The sequence below is a fragment of the Etheostoma spectabile genome, chromosome 15 (genome assembly GCF_008692095.1).
Source record: "Etheostoma spectabile isolate EspeVRDwgs_2016 chromosome 15, UIUC_Espe_1.0, whole genome shotgun sequence".
Lineage (NCBI taxonomy): Eukaryota > Metazoa > Chordata > Actinopteri > Perciformes > Percidae > Etheostoma > Etheostoma spectabile.
In genome coordinates, this window is record NC_045747.1 from 1,050,218 (window position 1) to 1,070,730 (window position 20,513).

General features: G+C 42.5%; 2 protein-coding genes across 5 annotated transcripts in view; one reads left to right on the forward strand and one right to left on the reverse strand.

The window, feature by feature from the left end:
* prmt1 (protein arginine methyltransferase 1) overlaps positions 1-5,732 on the reverse strand; it is a 5,901-nt gene extending 169 nt beyond the window's left edge. Inside the window, exons 1-10 of one of the 2 annotated variants that reach the window (XM_032538330.1) lie at positions 5,574-5,732; positions 3,676-3,762; positions 3,413-3,568; positions 3,206-3,269; positions 2,964-3,106; positions 2,265-2,352; positions 1,886-2,001; positions 1,644-1,794; positions 591-712; positions 1-485 (exon numbers count right to left, since the gene is read on the reverse strand). The exon at positions 1-485 is cut by the window's left edge and continues 169 nt beyond it. In XM_032538330.1, coding sequence (XP_032394221.1) covers positions 402-485; positions 591-712; positions 1,644-1,794; positions 1,886-2,001; positions 2,265-2,352; positions 2,964-3,106; positions 3,206-3,269; positions 3,413-3,568; positions 3,676-3,762; positions 5,574-5,600 — 1,038 coding nt within the window. In that variant the 5' untranslated portion in view covers positions 5,601-5,732 and the 3' untranslated portion in view covers positions 1-401. Of the gene's footprint in view, positions 486-590; positions 713-1,643; positions 1,795-1,885; positions 2,002-2,264; positions 2,353-2,963; positions 3,107-3,205; positions 3,270-3,412; positions 3,569-3,675; positions 3,772-5,573 lie in introns of both variants that reach the window. The other variant, XM_032538329.1, reaches the window with a different exon arrangement.
* Positions 5,733-8,408: 2,676 nt separating this feature from the next.
* Positions 8,409-20,513, forward strand: part of ap2a1 (adaptor related protein complex 2 subunit alpha 1) — a 29,921-nt gene continuing 17,816 nt past the window's right edge. For all 3 annotated transcript variants that reach the window (XM_032538289.1, XM_032538290.1, XM_032538292.1), the window contains exons 1-6: positions 8,409-9,232; positions 13,614-13,825; positions 17,929-18,122; positions 18,294-18,423; positions 18,733-18,834; positions 20,234-20,493. In XM_032538289.1, coding sequence (XP_032394180.1) covers positions 9,166-9,232; positions 13,614-13,825; positions 17,929-18,122; positions 18,294-18,423; positions 18,733-18,834; positions 20,234-20,493 — 965 coding nt within the window. In that variant the 5' untranslated portion in view covers positions 8,409-9,165. The remainder of the gene's footprint in view (positions 9,233-13,613; positions 13,826-17,928; positions 18,123-18,293; positions 18,424-18,732; positions 18,835-20,233; positions 20,494-20,513) is intronic.

Sequence of the window (20,513 nt, forward strand, 5' to 3'; positions counted from 1 at the left end):
GTCAGTAGCTGGGTCATGTAATGACCGTACAAACTGAGTCAACAGCAAGACTATGTAGACACGTCTGCAGGGCTATTGTGTCCATGTGGATCTCCCACATGCCGAGGAGATGAACCCTAGAGCAAAAACCCAAAAAGATGGACACAAACACCAGGAACATGTCAAACAGGCATTTTGTTGAGTGACTACAGCACAATGAATCACCATGCCAATGCACTTTGACCCCAAGGATGTGAAGACAATACTGTTAACTTCTGAACAAGAAAATGAAAAAAAAAAAAAAAACACACAATTAAAATGTTGCTGCATGGGAGCATCAAACTATTGTACAGACTCCGAGCCAAACAGCAAAATATGTCCTCTTATAAAAGACAAACTAACACAGAGAGGGACTGACACTTCTAGCGCATCCTGTACTCTGACGTCTTCGACACCTCACACAGCTGACCCTTGAAGTCGATGTCTACGGTGAAGTCCAGGTCCCTCTGAAAAACCAACGGCAACCATTCAGACAATATGCACAGCAACCAGATGGACAGACAGAAAGGGCAGCAAGAGGGAAGGAAGTGGTTTGAAGAGGGGACGCTTACATTGTTCTTGACGTTTGGCTTCATGTTGATTGTGCCAAAGATCTCCTCACCAGTCTTTACAGTCAGGTAATCATCCAGGTAGAAGACTGTCTGCTTCCAGTGGGTGTAGGGGGACTCTGGGCCTGAGGGGGTGGGGAGAAAGAGTGTGCATGAATGCAGTCTGTGCCACAGAACAGAACACTTTGAGGCATCAAGTTAATTCTGACAAAGCCCAGACACTCGAGGGCATTTTCTGCATCAAACGGCGTGCCCCGCAGGCCTCTGTGTCTACGCTGGACCCTACGGCGTAGCCTGACGTGCACCTCTTCAAATATATAACTGGCTGGTTCTCCTTCACCATAAATCAAGGAGAAGGTTAACCTTTCCTGCTAAAGGTGTCTCACCGTGGTCAGAAAGAACAGGGGACACTTTGTTTCTCTCACTATGACTCTAGAGTCAGTACTCGCTCCGAAGCTAATCACCATCACTTCTTCTACCACACACACTCCTCTTCCCTCCCTATTTTTCCTTTCCATAATCAAGCAGCCCTGGGAGTAGCCAGACTTTTCTGTCTGCAGTAAACACCCACACAGGTAGTTTCAGTTCATCTGGATGATTGGACCTCTTCCCAGAGTAAAGACTGATTGACAGCTTCCTGAGACTCTTGTTAGCTTTGTTGCAGCTGACAGGGCAGGAGAAACTACACATGCATCATTCTTAGTGGCAGAAAAGATTTGTGACCTAATGAATTCCGATCTGAGCTCCAACCCACCCTCACCCTGAACAGAGGTCTAATCGACCACAAAAACTAGAATCACCCTGTGTTGCTGTTGAGACTTCGGGTTAGTGACGTACCTGACTTCATCTGAACAACCCCGTCCTACTGTTGGAAACTGTTGACTGAGCTGGCTAACATGCTACAGCTGCAAAACTGTAGTGAAAAAAACTCCAGAATTTCTGATCCATGGAGATTTTTTTTTTATTATATACATGGGGCCAGCCATAGCTGACAATGCAGACGTATCAAATTAGTCCTGATCGGAGTGGGGATTCTGGGTTAAAAGAGCGACTTACTGGTGGAGAAGCCGGTCCTCTTGTGACAGCGGGTGAACTCTATGTTGAAGTAGGTGACCAAAGCATGGATGTAGTCGTTCCTCTTCACCTGCAGGCAGAACGGTGAGGTGAAGGACAGGTCCTCCAGCTTCACTGTGTAGATGTCCACCTCCTGACACAACAAATCCACAAGGCTTCAGAAAACACATCTGCACATCTGTCCCAGTCTGATTTGAGAATAAACCCGACATTCTTCCACTCACCTTGATGAGACAGGCGCTACTGACCAGCTGCTTGGGGTCCACCACGTCAACCAGGGGTTCCTTGATTGCCACCTCCTTGATGCATGACATATCGAAACCATACACGTTCTCCCACCCTGACAGACACACGAAACATAGACCAGTCAGTTCACTGAAAACACATGATTACAGCCAGTGGAGTCCGGTCCTGTGCACCATAGCGGTGTTCAAAACGGTTGAACTAATACATCAAATGACACGTCAGGATTGCAAACCCTATGCTCTATCACAGCGTAGAGATTTCCATGAATTAAATTTCCTTAAACCCTAGTATCACAGATGACATTCCCATGGAAAAAGCCCAGATCCAAGTCTAACCAATGAAAGAAAGACTACTCACAGTGGATTTTGTAGTCCTTGTACTGCCTGTCTTCAATGGCAGTGACATAAAGGGTTGCCCTGTCTGGGAAAATGAGTCCGTCTGGCTTCTGTCAGAGGGGAAAATAAAAACACTCAGACCATCGAGAAGGAGAAGGGAAAAAAAGCCCTTCAGCACAGTCAAAATTCAGCTGCAGCATTATGCCATACCTATTTTATTGACATCTGTAGCAAATTACTAAAAATTGTCATGCCCGATCTCTTAATAAAAAAAAAAAGGGCAGGAAACTTACATGTTGCAGCAGGGTGAACTGAACCCTGAGAGTTGTAATCTGTACATGTGATTGAGTGTGCTGCTAAATGCAATGCATAGTCAATTGGCATCCTTTAAATCCAACTACTCTTAGAAATGTTCCAACCTTTAGCAACCGTAGTATCAGCCTATACCCAGAGTTTAGGAATTAGATTAAGTTATTGGTATTAGTATCTGGTTAAAGTGCATTTTCCTCTAACATTTAAAACAGAGCTCAAATTTGACTAATGCAGAACTAAAACCTTGTTCAAAACAAGGCACTACATTCAGCTTGTGATACAATAGTATTTAGAGATATCCACCATACACAATAGCTCCAATTAAAAGCCTTAAAGATATTAAATTGTATAATTCCATTATCCAGACGCCTCCGGTGTTTGGGTTGAGAAACAGTGAGGTTAGACATACCAGCCACTTGTCCCTGGCATAAATGACCGTGTTGAGCATGGACTCATAGAAGAGGCAGTAGCCCATCCACTCTGATATGATGATGTCTACTCCTTCCACGGGCAGGTCCACCTCCTCCACCTTCCCCTTGATGATGGTCACAACTGGAGGCACAAGGTCACAAGTTACATCACTACTGTATCCCCATGCGACCCAGATATACATTTTAAAACCCTACATGTGTACACATTCGGTGAACTCACCATCATCCATCTTGTTGGCCTTGACGATTTTCACTGCGTAGTCTGAGATGCTGCTGCACTCTATCTATTAAGACAAAGACCAACATTTGGAGTCACTTTCCCTTCTTATGCCAATATTTGGAGATTATCATTGGTCAAACCCTACTTACTAGTAGTCTAGCCAATCTAGAAAAGCATAAATAGACTTGGTTCTGATATAGCACATACCCCGATAACCTTCTTGGCTCCAGCTTTGGCAGCAAACATGCAGAGGATGCCTGTCCCGCTGCCCACGTCCAGCACCACCTTGTCCTTAAACAGATGCTTGTTGTGGAACATGGAATTGCGATAGGTCAGAGTGCGAACCTCGTCTTTCAGCATCTCCTACAGGTGCAGCAAAGACCCAATAAAAGCATGTGGGTTAAGATACTGTGACACAAAAAAGATACACTTTAAGGTTTATTTGAACAGTAACAATAAAAAAAAAGTACCTCGTGGATGCCAAAGTGGGCGTATGAGTCAAAGTAGTAGTCCTTTGATGTCATATCCTCGGCTGCAGGCTTGGCTGAGCTCTCCCCCTGAGAAACCTCAACAAAGAGACACACGGTTACAACCTGAAGCAAGTTTGGCTTTAGTACTGGGTTTAAACTATTATTTTTTTTATTCCAAGCCTGCCTATGGCCCCCCCAGTGGCTAGAAATGTTAATAGGTGTAAACCGAGCCCTGGGTATCCTGCTCTGCCTTTGAGGAAATTAAATATCTGGACTGATCTGAACTCTTTCCCTTATGAGGTCATAAGGGGATAGGTTTCCTCCCCTTCCACACAGAAAATTTGCGCCCCGCCCAATGAAGAGACGTCATGGCTTTCAAATGAGCAAAGTGGCTCAAGTTAGTCACGGCCACACACCCCCTTCCACAATAGTATTTAAAGCTACAGACAGAAATGGAAAGCTCATTGTGGGACTAGCTCTAGTGGCTGCACCAAGGCTGAATTTTGGGAAAGATACTTCAGTATTAGGGGCCCACCAAGGTCTATATAAAATGCACCACGTCATGGGACCTTTAAGGTCTAATTTAAATGTCTGTCAGCTGTGGTGTAAAGCTTTGTATTCTTACAAAAGGTGATAAAAACGGAAGCATTAAAGTAGAAGACAGAGCTAAAAACTATCTCAGTGAAAAGATCTGTTACCTTGCATCCTTTAACAAATGCCCCCTACCGTGGCCACGATTAAATAAGCAACTTTGATCCGATTTTGGTGATAAGCTACATCACTTACACACCTTCAAATAGTTACAGACCAAGAGTTTAGAATAAGTAGCAAAAACAATTAATAGCCAATTACACCATTTGTAGCTCATAAACCACAACCATTCGAGTCAACCCATCACACGTGTAGGTAACGTGATACCGGTCTTTTCGATACTAAAGGGCATCCTGAAGAGGTAAAGACACCCTAACGTTATCCTATAAGAACAGTTTAATGTAGCTGTAACAGCTAACATGCTGCTGGGACCAAGTTCCCCGTCAGTGAATGAGGCCGGCCGGCCTCCCACGCAGCACAAAAGATGGGAGCACATGGTTGTAGTAACGTTACCCTGATGCGATCTTGGCCTTCCTTAAGACTGCCACCGGCAAACCTTCACCATCACCATCACCTAACTTTACCCACTCATTAAAAAGTCTTACCATTACGCTTCATAGCCGGGCATAGTGGCCGGGCATTTTAACTCGATAGAGTCAACTTACGTTAACAAGCGTTCATTGAAGTTCCACAATGTTAAGGTGCTATGCTGCTAATTAACGTTAGCCGACCAACAATACAATTTAAGGTTGGTGACGTTAATAAACCAGATAATCTGCGCGCGAGTGTGGCGTTGCTTACGGCAACCGGACAGTAGAACCGGAGCGAAACGGCGGGCGAGCGACGCAGCATCCATCCTTGAGATAACGTTAACTAACGCTAACTCGGAAGCTAGCTAACACGTTAGTCCCCATGCGGTCCCAAAGGCCGGCTGGCTGGGACACAAAGTAAAACACCGTTCCTGCAGACATAGCTAACGTTAAGGCCACCACATTCCACAATTGGCCATCACTTGAAATGGCCAAAAACATACGGAAAGTGGATAAATCCTTTAGCTATATCCGATATGCAAACCTAAAAGAATGAGCCGCAAGGCAGCTGCATCAGACAAGTAACGTTAGGCTAACGTTAGCTAGCTTAAGTTAAAATGGATGCATCACGCGCTGGCGCACATTTAATGACAAAACCCCAATTGTTTTACAAGGTTACAGTTTACAACCGCTTTCCTTGAATAAATGAAAATGTGCCTTCCTGAGGGCGAAAGGGGAAATTAGGAGTGTCCTGTATGTCCTATTGTAACAGCTTACCTCCATTCTCTCTGCTGGCGCCGCCATTTCGATCTTCTGTTTCTGCGACTGCTGCTAGATCTTCTTCAATGAGGTTTTATACTACGGTTGGAATCAATCCGCGATGTTGCTTCCTGCTCCTTCTTCTGTCTGCTTAGTGGCGGATGGCGACTAGCGTTTAAGGCGCATTACCGCCACCTCACGGTACTAGTTAGGTGCTGTTAAAACATGGCAGCATATACGTAGCAAAACAAATACACAGCAAATCTACATTAAGAAGAAAAAATAAATAAGAGAAAATAGAAAATAAATAAATACATAAATGAATAAAAGGGGATATTTTAGATTAAGTTAAAAGTTTCAAGTAAATAAACCAAATCAGGGGCTTTTCCATCCTTAACCCGTTTTAGTGTCTTATACAAACGGTTTAGCTCATTCTTCCAATGGATCAAGAAGGGTTTGGTCTTAAAATATCTGCATTTATGCATGTAACGGTTTCCTAAAAGCATCAAATTGTTGAGAGCAAAATCTACCTTCAACAAAAACAGCAAACTTGATACTCATCACTGTCAAAGCATCACAATTTTACTAATCAATTTTTACCATTTTCATTATTCCGTATGTTTTTTGGCTCTCCGTAACTTCTGCATACCTTCATCTATTTAAAGTATTCAACTTTTAAAATCTTCAGCTCTTTCAGTAGATGATGGGGCTTCTTTAACTTTTTTTTCTACTATTTATACTTTTTTAAATATTAAGCTTTTAAAGTGGTTCAAACTTTAAAATGTTCACAAAATATTCAGCTATCAGAACATGGCAAAAAAGCAGTTTAAGTTTAGCGTACACTTTAGGATTTTTCTGCATTATAATGAGTGTACATTAGGAGACCTAGAGCATGCTGGGACGTTAGTGGAGTTATTAAAAAAAAAAATCGTCTTAGTTCTTTCTCTATAACTTGCTCCTACGCCAACAATTCTAACTCACCATGGACAATTTATGCATCATAACGTAGGAATTCTTGTCCAGTTTTTACAGTCTTCCGAGTGAGTGATTTTGGACACTGCCATGAAGAAAGCTAAAAAAGGAACTAAAGAGAGTACTGAATCTTAAGCATTCATTTAGCACTGTGGAAGGGAAATTTACATAATTTCTTGAGTTTTAATCAGAGTCAGAAGATTTAAAAGAAACTGGGGTAACTGACTGTTTCTCTTGTTTTCTCCCGGTCCTTATGGAAACTAGTCCATACTCCAGCATGAATAAGGTATGTGGTTAAGTTATGAAACGGGGGTGCCAGTCTGCAGTCTACCTGTCAAAGACCATAGGTTATGTTGATGCAAAGCCTATTGCTCACTACATTAAACAAGTTGCATTACATTACATGTCATTTAGCTGAGTACTCTGTCTGTGCAGTTTTGTGATCGTCATGACAAACTATTTTTTAATTGGAGCTTACTTACTGTTGCAGGTGATGATGGCGCGGTGGATATGACGCATGCCTTTGCTGTGGGTGAATCCGGTTTGATTCCCACTGCGATACATCAACCAGATGGATAGACACTTTATTCATCCCAAAGGAAATTTTAGGCATCCAGTAGCAAGACAACAAACACATCAATCACACATATATCACACATACATAAGAATATCACATGCATAAGAATAAAATAAAAATCATTCACAGAAATGCAATGACCCTGATAAGGTAAGATACTATGGTAGACTGTGTGCAATGGTGAGAGTGAAAAAGTGAACAGTGCAGTCCCAATGTGTCCCTGAGCAAGACACGTGCTCCAGAGCTGTGGGACCTTTGACATGCACAGCATTTGTAAATCGCTTTGGATAAAAAAGCATCTGCTAAATGACATGTAAATGTAATACAATCTATTTTCCATCCACAGCCAGTGTCTGGATCATCAGTCCAGCGTGGGTCTGTCAGAAAACCATGGAGACCATGAGGACCAACCTTGATATGGCTGATATCTGGGTTATTATAGAACATTCTCTGATAAAGCAGTGCCAGATTTCCTCCACATCCACTGCAGTAGAATGTACTAAGGAGGTTAGCAGCTTCCTCCTCGGACCTGCACCACCTGCATGCCATCACTGCCCTCCATACTGCAGTACCTGCCTCCCTCAGCAGGTGCAGGTGCAGGTGACTGCCCTCCACACTGAAGTGTGTACTGTATGTACTGTATGCAGTATGCGTACCGTTGGGACCAGAGACTGTAAAGCGGGTGGGACATACTACTTACTTGCTTGAATACTGCAAAGTGTGCAGTGGCCTGGGTGGGGGAAGGATACAGACTTATTGACCTTTTAACAGTTGTAAACATAAACACTCTAAATGGCCCCATCTTGATTTCCTGTTGCAGTATGACATCAGCTGACAGGAAGTTAACAAGGGAGCAGGCTGGTTCCTAACAATGGAATTGGAATACAGTGTGCCGATTGGCCAGAGAAACGTGCACAACTGTCAGCAACAAAACTACCTCTCTGCAGGAAATTAAAAACGGCAAGTTCGTTGGGTATACAGGAACACACATACACACACACACACACACACACACACACAATGCTTCCTCCTTTTTTATTGGGAGGTGCTAATTTATTTTATTTTCAGTCACAGGCTACTAAAAAGGTTGGTAGTTTAAAGTTCAAGGTGTAACGTTTTGACCACGTAGTTTGTTCTAATTGATTGCATACTGCAAGCAATATTACTTAGTTACTCAAAGTAAAAAAAAAAAAAGTCCAATGATTTGGAACCAGGCGGAATCGTGCCAGCACACTACCAAAGGACCAATCAACTGTCAATGGGACCAATCAGTACTGGGCTGCACTCAGTCCAAGGAAAGGAGCGTACGCGTGCACGGGTGCGTCGCGCGCTCACGTTGTTGTCACGAGCCTTAGCCAAGCCGTGGAGTGGAGGCTGGAGAATTAAAACGGACATCAATTATACGGCACATTTTATTTACCAAATTTAGTGCGTGATAAAAAAAGAGCCGGGCTATAATTTCATATCGCTGGTTGGCTATTAAGACCGCCTGAGTTCTTCCGGTCAACCCGTGATGTTTTCCAGTATTTGAATGATATTGCTAGCCTGCTAGCTAGCTGTTAAGCTAGCTTTACGGTGCTTGACTCGAAGTAACGTTATATCCTCGGACTCTATTTTCATTAAGACATTTGACCGCATTAATCTGAGAGACAAGCGAGTGGTTGTCGGATTTAACTGTAGCTAGTGAATTATTACAGTCACGTCAGGTGTTATGCGAGTCGGTTGTAATCCTAGCTGGATAAGGATTGAATGAAATAACGTTAGCTTCCCAGAGCCTGCGGAAACGAACCAGTTAACAGGGATAAGGTTAAGTTCTCCTGCTGCTGCTTGATCCACCGCCATCCAGCTAATCTAGCTAGCAAATGCTATCTGACCTAGCCTCCCACAAGCACACAGTGAGCTTGGTCGGTCAACCATAAAGGTGTAGCGAACGAGTGAATCCGCGAAGAAGCTAGCTAACGTTACTCCTAAACGTCAAGTTGGCCATCTTCCACTCCAGCCCAGCGTTAAGCGGACCGACGGATAACGTTAAGGCCGTAGTGAGGACAGAAACCTGCAAAAATGCCGGCTGTGTCGAAAGGAGATGGAATGCGCGGATTAGCCGTTTTCATTTCGGACATAAGAAATTGTAAGTGACCTTTTCTTTCATTCTGGTTCCTGATTTGTGTCATTTAATGCCAATAGTATCAGTTGACTGCAGTCTAGTTGTTGGTTGTAACGTTACCCTTTAACGTAGTGTTGTGACGTGACATGAAAGGGCGCTAATTGCCTGTAGGTGCCTAGTTTTTACTAGCCTCTGACTACTCAGCATTTGTAACAATTATTACTCAGATGTTGCCTGGAACATGTCTGTTTGACCACCACTTGCTGCGACGAAACAAAAGGTCTGAGGCTTGGATGCAGAAAACGAGGCCTTTTGATTTTTAAAAGTTGTCTGTCGCTTATGTCAAACGGAGACCATCAATGTGTATATCAGACATCCAGATGGAAACGGAGGTTCACCACGTGTGTGTTATTCTGTAATCTTCTACACACAGCAGCCTCTGCCAAAATCCACTTTCAAGCATAAGGCATCATGAAATAAATCATTGGTTTTCATCAAAAAAGGGATACTGGTAATGGGATACAGTTGCAATAATTGAACAGCTGTTCCCTTTTAATATTGTGATATTGATTTGAACTATTTGCTGTAGATTAGGTTTAGCAATTTATCTGATAAATTCAATTCAACTTTATTTCAGACACACAGACCCATAACAGTATGAAACAGACAACACACTCAAAACAAAAAAATGGTTATGGAAATTTAATTTCATGCGATCAAAATGATTAAAACACATGCAGACCTTTTGTTCCAATGTTTCCAAAAGCAAGAAGTGTACCTTGGGTCACTCCGTGTGGGGTCAGTTAAAGCCAAATATAATTACATTTTTTGTACATTTGTACATAAGATTTCTCAACACAGCATAAAAGGCAGGAACAGTACTTATCAAAGATATGACTCATCATCATCATCATCATCCATCTTGGCTGTTTGAGGAAGATTCTGAAAGCATCCTTAAATTCCACCTGAGGGCATTTTTGCTATAGCTGCACTACAGGTGGGCTGCATAGAGTGGAGTACAGTAGGCTCTAAAAAGGACCGGTTTCACATCATCTGTGCACATGTGAAATTTGCGTTCCAGCATATTGGCTTGTGAGTGCCACATCATCATAAAAATCATTTCTGATTAAATGACCCAAACATCTCACTTTGTTTACCACATTTAGTGCTTGGTTTGCCATAAAGAAGGAAGGAAAAACTCTCCCTTGATCCTCTCGCCTCTTTTTAGAGTTACATTTGATGTCATTCTGGACACCATACTGTGAGCAAACTCTAAGCATTGGTTGTAGGTCAGCACTATATGGAGACAGGACAATTATGTCATCAGCATACATCAGATGACTAATAACACTGTCCCCCCCAGTGTTTTCTCTATGTTGATATGTCAATGGCGGCCCGCCACGGTATCAGAAATAGGGCAGACGCAAAGCACGGTTTCCACTATATACACCGCACACCGCCGCTCCTTCAGTTGGTTATGAAAGGTCATAAAGTCATAATTAGACAACTGTGAAAAGCTGTCTGCTCTACTGAGCCCAAGCGAACTGTCATCCGCTCTTTCCCCGAGCAACTGGAACAATGACAGGACGTCATCACTCGCAAAGTCATGGCAACCAAGTAAACATCTATCTTGATATTTGATTTTTTTTCCTCTTCATATCGCCCAGCTCTACTGATGAATCAAAGTACCACATATGCAGTGTTGCCCACACTAATATAACAGCCAGAGGAAGGGTTGGATGCTACTGTGTAAATGGTCTGGCAAAATCTCTGTAAATAGTCTCAGTTTATATTGTCATTTCTGCTAAACCTATACAAACAGGGTGGGGAAATCACACGTTCTATAAGGGATGAGATAGATTTGGTTTCACAAATCCATGTTGTTTGTCAACCTGGAATCGGGTTCAAAATAAAACCAGTTCTTAGAACCCATCCCTCCCTCCATCTGCTCATTGATCTTGATAGAGTTTTTACTGTAGCTGCCTGCCCTAATACCCCCCAACAATGACAACAGCTTTCGCGCAACAGTGCACCCTGTAATTATTTGTTGCTATTGTTTAGTAGTTGTGGAAATACCAACCAGTACTTAAAGCTTTTCAATGTAGTGAGTCCCAGTGGGGAAATGGAAGTGTCCCTTAACTGACAGTGAGCTGATAGTGTTATTATTATTAATTCACTTTTGTATCAAATCTTGAATGTAGCACTATAGCTTTAAAACACAGTTCATGAAGCATTTCCCACCGAGTGATGGGGTGAAGAAGCTACCTCAACCTCTAAAGGCTGGAGGAATAATTCCTATTTCCCTGCAACATGGATGATTGGAATATTTAATAATCAGTTTTGATTGTTTGATAGTCTTAAAAAAGTCAGATGGGAGAAGTCATATTTCGGGGCCCCTTTAACGTCGATGCATTTTCACGATTTCATTTAATAGGAGCCCTCCTGACACTAAAAATGTAAACTGGACGTTTCTCTTGCAGTTTTAATTATTTCTATGATTTCAAAAGATGGTGTGTAGCATTATCAGGGTGCATTCTCAGGACGTATCAGTGTTTTGCATCCTTATTTGAATGCGTCAGAGACACTGTACCTAGCAACACAACTGTACGGTAATTCCATCAGTCGTGTTTGATTTGACTTGAGTGTTGATATGTAAACAAGGTATGTTTTTTCCTCTTTCCATTTGGAGTGAGACTGACTATTACAGGAGATTTGGACACCATCCCTTCAAGCTGTCAGGCTTGAGAAAAGGGACGCAACTTATGTTGGCCTTTTTGAACATAAAGATTAGCCCTCAGTTCTCTGTACTACAAATCATATATATCATATTTAAGTTAATAATGTCAGTGTTGTGACAATATTAAAGGTCCCATGGCATGAACATTTCACTTGTTATGGAATGTTAACATTAATATGAGTTCCCCCAGCCTGCCTATGGCCCCCCAGTGGCTAGAAAAGGCGATAGGTGTAAACCGAGCCCTGGGTATCCTGCTCTGCCTTTGAGAAAATAAAAGCTCAGATGGGCCGATCTGGAATCTTCCCCTTATGACGCCATAAGGAGAAAAATTACCTCCCCTTTCTCTGCTTTGCCCACCCAGAGATTTTTAAACAAAGCCAAAAAAAACAAAGTGGCAGTTGGTCAAGGCCACACCCCCAGCCTCCACCTTGATAAGAGACTTCAGATACAGTATTAGGGGACCACTAAGGTCTATATAAAAGAGACTTCAGATACAGTATTAGGGGACCACTAAGGTCTATATAAAGAGACTTCAATACAGTATTAGGGACCACTAAGGTCTATATAAGAGGACTTCAGATACAGTATTAGGGACCACTAAGGTCTATTAAAGAGACTTCAGATACGTATTAGGGGACCACTAAGGTCTATATAGAGACTTCAGACAGTATTAGGGGACCACTAGGTCTTATAAAAGACTTCAGATACAGTATTAGGGACCACTACGGTCTATATAAAAGAGACTTCAGATACAGTATTAGGGACCACTAACGTCTATACAAAAGAGACTTCAGATACAGTATTAAGGGACCACTAAGGTCTATATAAAGGCATCCGAAGAGCACCATGTCATGGGACCTTTAATACAAAAGGACGTATTGCGGCTCGTATATGCTCCAATAGTTTAGTTTTTATTATAGGGCCCCCCCATTAGCTGTGCCCTTAATAGTCACTTATAAAATGAAATCAAAATGAAAGTATGGCTGTTATCATTGCCAACACTGAGGCTGGCTGCTCTCTTCAGATAAGTCACCTGACACATCACTGTGAGCAGGGCTCAAGGCTAACTTTTTAAAGTGGCTGTCCGCTTGGCTTGGTCTACCAGTTTTAAGTAAAGTCTGGCATGGACCTCTAAATTAGCAGAGAAGACCCCCTCCCCCCTGGCCGTTCTCCAAAATTGACTCAGAGTTAACTTTTGCAGAGCGTTGTGCTGCCTGTAAAAGCCCGAGACACACAGACTGCAGCGGGCAGATCAGTGTGGGGCTGACTCTCTTTCGCTGTCTTTTTTTAAAAATGTTGATGCATGTAGAGGTCTGTGTGGTTACACTGTAGCAGCCTGGTGTCATTTTCAGGCAATTTAACAAAGGTAAACCCAGGGAACGGCGCTCTGGCGCAGCACTGTCCGACTCCTCGATTCATGCTATTTGGAGAGCAATGTGGGGAGAGGTCTAGCAATGGGAGACTAATCGCACCAAAGCTTAAAAATAATAAGAAATTATTCATAAGCCACATGGCCCAGCCCTACTGCTATCCATGTTTGAGGATGATCGAAGAGGTCCTCATCCAGACAACTTTGTACAACTTGACACATAGTTTCCTTTTTCATAGCCAGGTCCTTCAGGCCCATGTTTCAAATGCTGACATTGTACTACCTCTTTCCCCTCTCAGGTAAGAGCAAGGAAGCCGAGATAAAACGGATCAATAAGGAGCTGGCCAACATTCGCTCCAAGTTTAAAGGGGACAAGGCTCTCGATGGCTACAGCAAGAAGAAATATGTCTGCAAGCTGCTCTTCATCTTCCTGCTCGGCCATGACATTGACTTTGGACACATGGAGGCAGTCAACCTTCTGAGCTCCAACAAGTACACAGAGAAACAGATTGTAAGTCCTCTACCGGTTGTGTGTGTTTACAGCATTGATTGATTGATTGATTGATTGATGAGTTTTATAGAGCTGTACCTAGAATAGAATTTTCCAAGTGACTCCGTTGCTATTTGCTCGACTTCTGTATTTTAATTTGTCATGTCCATGTAGTTCTTGCTTATTTCATACTACCATTTTTATAAATGCTCACCAATATTACTGAAGTTTTTCCCCCCCACACTACACCTTACCTACAATTACGACAAATTTAGAATCCAGTCTTCCACCCAGCACAGTCTAGTGCACCTGTAGAGCAGCTGCTCCGAAAACAGCTTCCATTCAAGTGCGTTACCTGTAAGTAGGACTGTCACAATCATGCCATTTTAACTGATTAAATCTCATACAAATGACTGGTATTACATTTTTGATTATCATTTTCTGTCCATTTCATGCTACTATTAGACACTTATACGCTAGATGCTTTAACACTCCAGGGGCTTGACTAATAAACAACAAGAAAATGCCAAATAATCTCCTGTGAATACTTGGCACCACATCAGGACTGATGAGGATGGTGCTGCCTTTGGTTACAAAATTGTTGTGAAGGATCTCCAGACTGATTGTCATGTTGTGTGGGTTAAAGCGGATTTCTCCTAAATCTTGTCTGCTGCGGACACAGTGATGCTTTTCCATGGGTAGTGAAGCTATAGTAGTCAGTGTATTATATTGGCTGCGAAGACCAAATACATCACCCAATTAATGCGACGTTATCACGACGTCTCCCGGCCATTTTCCACCGCAGAGTTGCCAGAAAGCTGCTACCAGCTAGGCTAAAGCTAATAGTTAGCCTAAAGAAGAAGATGGCAAGAACTCTTCATCAGTTAGAAGTCAAGCAAAATGCTGGTTTATCTTTTCATTTCTGTGCAGGTTTCCGCAAAAGGAAGCAGTAGGTCATGCAATGCTGTGAGCTTTTGACAATCACAAGGGAGTGATGTTGCTATTAGCTTCTTCCAAAACGGTGGTGAATTTCAAGTATGACTGTTGTGGTACCTGCATGCCAAATCAATCAGAACACACAAGGCCAAATTGAATTTTATGTCTGAAAGAGGCTGAAGAATCTGACCATGCATTCATTGCCACATAGCATTAAGTATTGGTTTGACTGCTACTTAAAGTATTGAGCTTATTGAGCCCTAGAGCTTATCGAGAGCTAAATTAAGTGATCGTATTAAAGCCGTTAACATATCAAACACTCTACTCCTGCACTGTTGAACTGTTGACTGTCAGTGTTGGCAGACAGAAGTGGAGATCAACGACCTGTGTGCCATCACCCACATACTGGCCAGATTCCCAAACCCTCAGTGCTGCCTGGTGTATAACATCAGGTACCTTCTACCTGACCTCATCATGGAGAAAAGACTGTTACACCTGGGTGGGTTGGATCTTTAATGATACTCATAGTTTTATTTTACTTTGCATATATAGTTTTCTCCTTACTGATATTAATGGGGTAGACTAGACTATTTCCTGATTCTGTGTAGTGAACCATTTTCTCAGCAGCAGGAAATGTTGAGTAAGCAGAACAATGCTGATTCAGGATCGCCAATCGTTGTGTTGCCTGCTTTAGCAGAAGTATCCATCAGTGTCTGTGCCTATAAATGTGGAGACTATCTGAGAGTAGAGAAGCTAAAATGTAATTGGGCCTCAGGATAGCAACCATAAACCAATTGTACTTATGACAGTGAGAGCTTTTGAACGTTTGACCCTCTGGTTGTGCATGATCCAGTAAAATCCTTTGACATGCAGTCCAATAGATGATAAGCGGGTTCCTTCCTTTTGCTGTTGAGGTTGGCTGATTAATTGCATTTCAGTGCAGTTTCTAAAGCTGGGCAAAGAATGTGTAGTATTTGTAATTTATGATGCTACTCTAGTTTTGTGGTCTCTTTTTCTTGTTAACCTGTCTTGACTGCAATATTTATGTATGACACAATTAGGGTTGGGTATCGTTAGGTTTTTTTACGATACCGGTGCTAAATCAATACTTTTAAAACGGTTCCGTCCATTACATTATGGCTTTCAAACGAGCAGAGTGGCAGTTGGTCAATGCCACACTCCACACACAGTATTAGGGACCACTAAGGTCTACATAAAAGAGACTTCAGATACAGTATTAGGGACCACTAAGGTCTACATAAAAGAGACTTCAGATACAGTATTAGGGACCACTAAGGTCTATATAAAGAGACTTCAGATACAGTATTAGGGACCACTAAGGTCTATATAAAAGAGAGACTTCAGATACAGTATTAGGGGACCACTAAGGTCTATATAAAGAGACTTCAGATACAGTATTAGGGGACCACTAAGGTCTATATAAAAGAGAGACTTCAGATACAGTATTAGGGACCACTAAGGTCTATATAAAAGAGACGTCAGATACAGTATTAGGGACCACTAAGGTCTATATAAAAGAGACTTCAGATACAGTATTAGAGACCACTAAGGTCTATATAAAAGAGAGACTTCAGATACAGTATTAGGGACCACTAAGGTCTATATAAAAGAGACTTCAGATACAGTATTAGGGACCACTAAGGTCTATATAACAGCATCCAAAGAGCACCATGTCATGGGACCTTTTAAAGAAAATTGTCTTTACAAATATTTTATAAGTAAGGAAATGCTTTGTTACACTTCAAAGATACACACTGAGTTTGTGTGACAGGATGTCACCTTTTATCTTCAACTAGCCAAAACTAGTGCAGTTGTGACCAAGAATTGCAATGTCTCTGGTTCTTGTCTACTCGGGGACCTTTGTTGCATGTCTGTCTTTCTCATTTCCTGCCATCTATCTACTGTCTGAAGGTGGATATCAATAACTAATGCATTCTAGTCCAACTGCCTTGTCATAAGCCCTACCTTCACGAAGCGTCTGTCTAGTTTTTGTTGAATCTGTTTAGTGAGGTGTTGAATCCATTGCGGAGGCTGCATTTGCAGCTGTTGAATTGCATCGTGTTGTACTTGTTTCTAATATTTTGTCCATCCAATTTTATAATTTTGGGAAGACAATATATTTTAAACAAAATTGCCAGTGTTACAAAATACAAGCATTTACAAGTAAAAATGCAAAAACTGAATGGTATGTTGATCTATTGTATCGTCATATCAAGGCTCTGACTTGACAGATTCCAACAGATTTTAATACTTCAGAACTGTAGTGTGACATTGTAGAAGTATGAAAATGTTTTGGCGCCACCTACTGCTGAATGTGAAATCACTCCACCTCACACAGATCCAGTCAGCATAGGTAGGCTAATGGTGTGGTGATGTGGGGACTGTAGTGAATAAGGTGGAGGGGGGAGACAACATAATATGTGTCAAACCATTCTGGATGAAGTATTGTGGTGCTGCAGAGGAGGCCTGTACGATTTGGGGACAAAATGAATCATAATTTTTTTTTTTAGCTTAGAATTGATATCACGATTTTCTCAAAAAAGTTTAATGTTCATTGCACACATGAACAATGACATAACAAAACAAGTTGGCAGTACCAAACACAGATTTATTTTGGCACCTATAGCACATTGGGCATCACCACGATCCTGTAAACATCAAGGCTTCAATGAAGAGAATTTATACAGTCTGTGTAAAACTCTGTGTGTATGTCAAAGTAATCACAGTAAGACATTTTTCTTATGTCCTGCAGCCCTAATATGTATAATATGTTATTAGTGTTTTTATTGCATACATTGTAAAAGCTGACAGATTGATACATTGCAATACAATTTTATTTCCTATGATTTCATGTAACAAACAAATTAATAATATATTGTTTTGATTAATATATAAATCCATCTCAATGCTGTTGATGCCCACATTTTTGAAAACAACAAAAGGCCGCAAAAGTGCCCTGTTGGATGCTTTTTCAGGATACAAAACGTAAGTTCCCTCCAGAGTGTCCTTCCACTGGAGAAATCAAGACACAGTGCACCCATGGCTGCCTTCAAATGGAGAAACCAGGATGTGGTGCCCTCTAGGCTGGCCTTCTTCTGCAGAAGGATACTGTATTTCAGTGTTTTTAGCTTCATTGGTGTCCTTGCTCTCTTGTTCTGTTACTCCAGGGTTACCTGTTCATCTCAGTGCTTGTGAACAGCAACAGCGAGCTGATACGTCTGATCAACAACGCCATCAAGAATGACCTGTCCAGCCGCAACCCCACCTTCATGTGCCTGGCGCTGCACTGCATCGCAAACGTGGGAAGCCGCGAGATGGCGGAGGCCTTTGCCAGTGAGATCCCTCGGATCCTGGTCGCTGGGTGAGTGGGACTTCTGCTTTGGAGGGTTGAGGATGTACAATTAAGGAAAATCCCCCCTAGTTGTCCTGTGCTCGTTTCTTATGTTTGTGATAAAGCCAAGCCAGTTTTCTATCGTGTCGCTTTACATCACTGTGACTTAGCTGCTGGTAATGTGAATGTGATGCACCACAGTGACACCATGGACAGTGTGAAGCAGTCGGCTGCACTGTGTCTGCTGCGCCTCTATAAGACCTCTCCTGACTTGGTGCTGATGGGTGAGTGGACCTCACGCGTGGTGCACCTGCTCAATGACCAACACATGGTGAGCGCACAACTCCGACCCCATCACACCAAGAATGTAGTAACATGATGCAGCCTTGTTGTGCTTGTTTGTGTGATCTCAAATCAAGTTTTTATGTTGATACTTTGATTAGCTTACATATCATAATGTGTCAAAAGTTGAACCTTTTAATGTTACAGACCAATCAGAAAGTGATTTTGAATTGATGAAACCTGATACACCAATGATATCACCAATGTTTTGCTATTAGATTATTAGTTATTGTCTTCTTGTGCTTATGCGTCTAGGGTTTATTATTTGTCTTCTTGTGCATATGTGTCTGGGGTCTAGGGTGTGGTGACAGCAGCCATCTCTCTCATTACCTGTCTGAGCCAGAAGAACCCAGATGAGTTTAAGACCTGTGTCTCCCTGGCAGTGTCCCGACTCAGCAGGGTAAGTGTGTGGGCGACAGAGTCCTCGTCCTCAAAGTCATCACTCAGGAAAACAAAAGCGCGGCGGCTGTCCTCCTCTGAGCGCTGTTACCATGGAAACCAAAGCCCCTCTTCAGCTTGAGAGAGAAAGAGAGAGAAATTGACGTGTATAAATAATTGACGTAGCAGCAGCGACGTCACCCATTGGTTTGTGGACCGCGGTTTTGAAGCAAGAAAAAAAAAGAATCGCACAGTTTGGGCCACATTTTGTTGTGTTTGTGAGCCAGAGTGACCATATTTGGACAAATAGGGGGGGGGGGGGGGGGAGGGGGGGGGGGGAGTGAGAGAGAACAGCATTTAGCTTTGGAGCGAGTACTGACTCTAGAGCATGCTGGAATGAAACAAAAATACTTTTACTTAAGCACATTTTTCATGTATCTGTACTCGAGTAGAATCAATTGTGCATAGTTTTGACTTTTGCTTTGTTACGTTTTGCGGCAATTGTGATACTTTGTACTCCACTACATTTCTACAACGTTACATTTTTGTTACATTTTCTGATCAGTTTTCCCCCCTGCTAAAACGTTTTCCTGACCGTCACGTATGGCACGAGCTGGCCCAAAGTGGGAGTGGGTGAGCCGGTCAGGGATGGCAAGTGAAGGTTCTACTTAAGTAGGGTTGTCATTGTGGTGATTCTAATTTTACCAAAGTAAATATGTCTCTGGTTATTTGTACTTTTACTTAAGTACTAAGATTCAGTACTTCCTCCACCACTGCTTTAGAGTCATAGTGGGAGAAGTGTGTCCCCTGTTCTTTCTGACCACGGTGAGACATCTGCAGCAGGAGAAGTTAACTCTCTCCTTGATTTCATGTTGTCTCTGGAGAAAGAGAACCAGGAAATGAGTCGGGGATGCAACGCTACCAAGCCACGGCCACGTTACATTTTTGAAGAGGTGCTGGTCAGGCTATGGCGTAGGGTCCGGTGTAGACTCAAAGGGGTCTGCGGGGGTCTGCCGTCCATTCTACACACAACCTTAAAACGCCCTTAAAGTTAACAGCTGGTGCTAAGTCACGCTAGTGGTATCTAGCTAGCTTTAGTCGACAATGTGCTACCAAACCTTTCGCCTCACCGTACACTGGCTGGCGGCATGGATGCCTGTCAATTTAAAATGTTTTCAAAAGTGTTGACAGCACTGTTTTCTTTGAACTTTTGATACTCTGATAAAAAGTTCAAAGATTATATATGTGGATGTATAGACCACGGATTATCTCTTTACAAAGAGAGCGACATACCAACACCTTTTGTACTGTATATTCTGCTCATTTCTAAGCTTCCTGTGCATGGTAAGCTGCACTTTGCTAAGCCAGTTGAGTTCCGTTTTGACTTGGCGTAATGACTCCTCTTTTTGTTGGTTCTCCAGATCGTGTCGTCAGCCTCCACTGACTTGCAGGATTACACCTACTACTTTGTCCCAGCACCGTGGCTCTCTTGCAAGCTGCTGCGCCTGCTGCAGTGCTACCCACCACCTGAAGATGGCGCTGTCAAAGGCCGTCTGGTAGAGTGTCTGGAGACCATCCTCAATAAGGCCCAGGAGCCACCCAAGTCCAAGAAGGTGCAGCACTCCAATGCCAAGAATGCGATCCTGTTTGAGGCTATCTCACTGATAATCCACTATGATAGGTGAGTATTCTGATCAACAG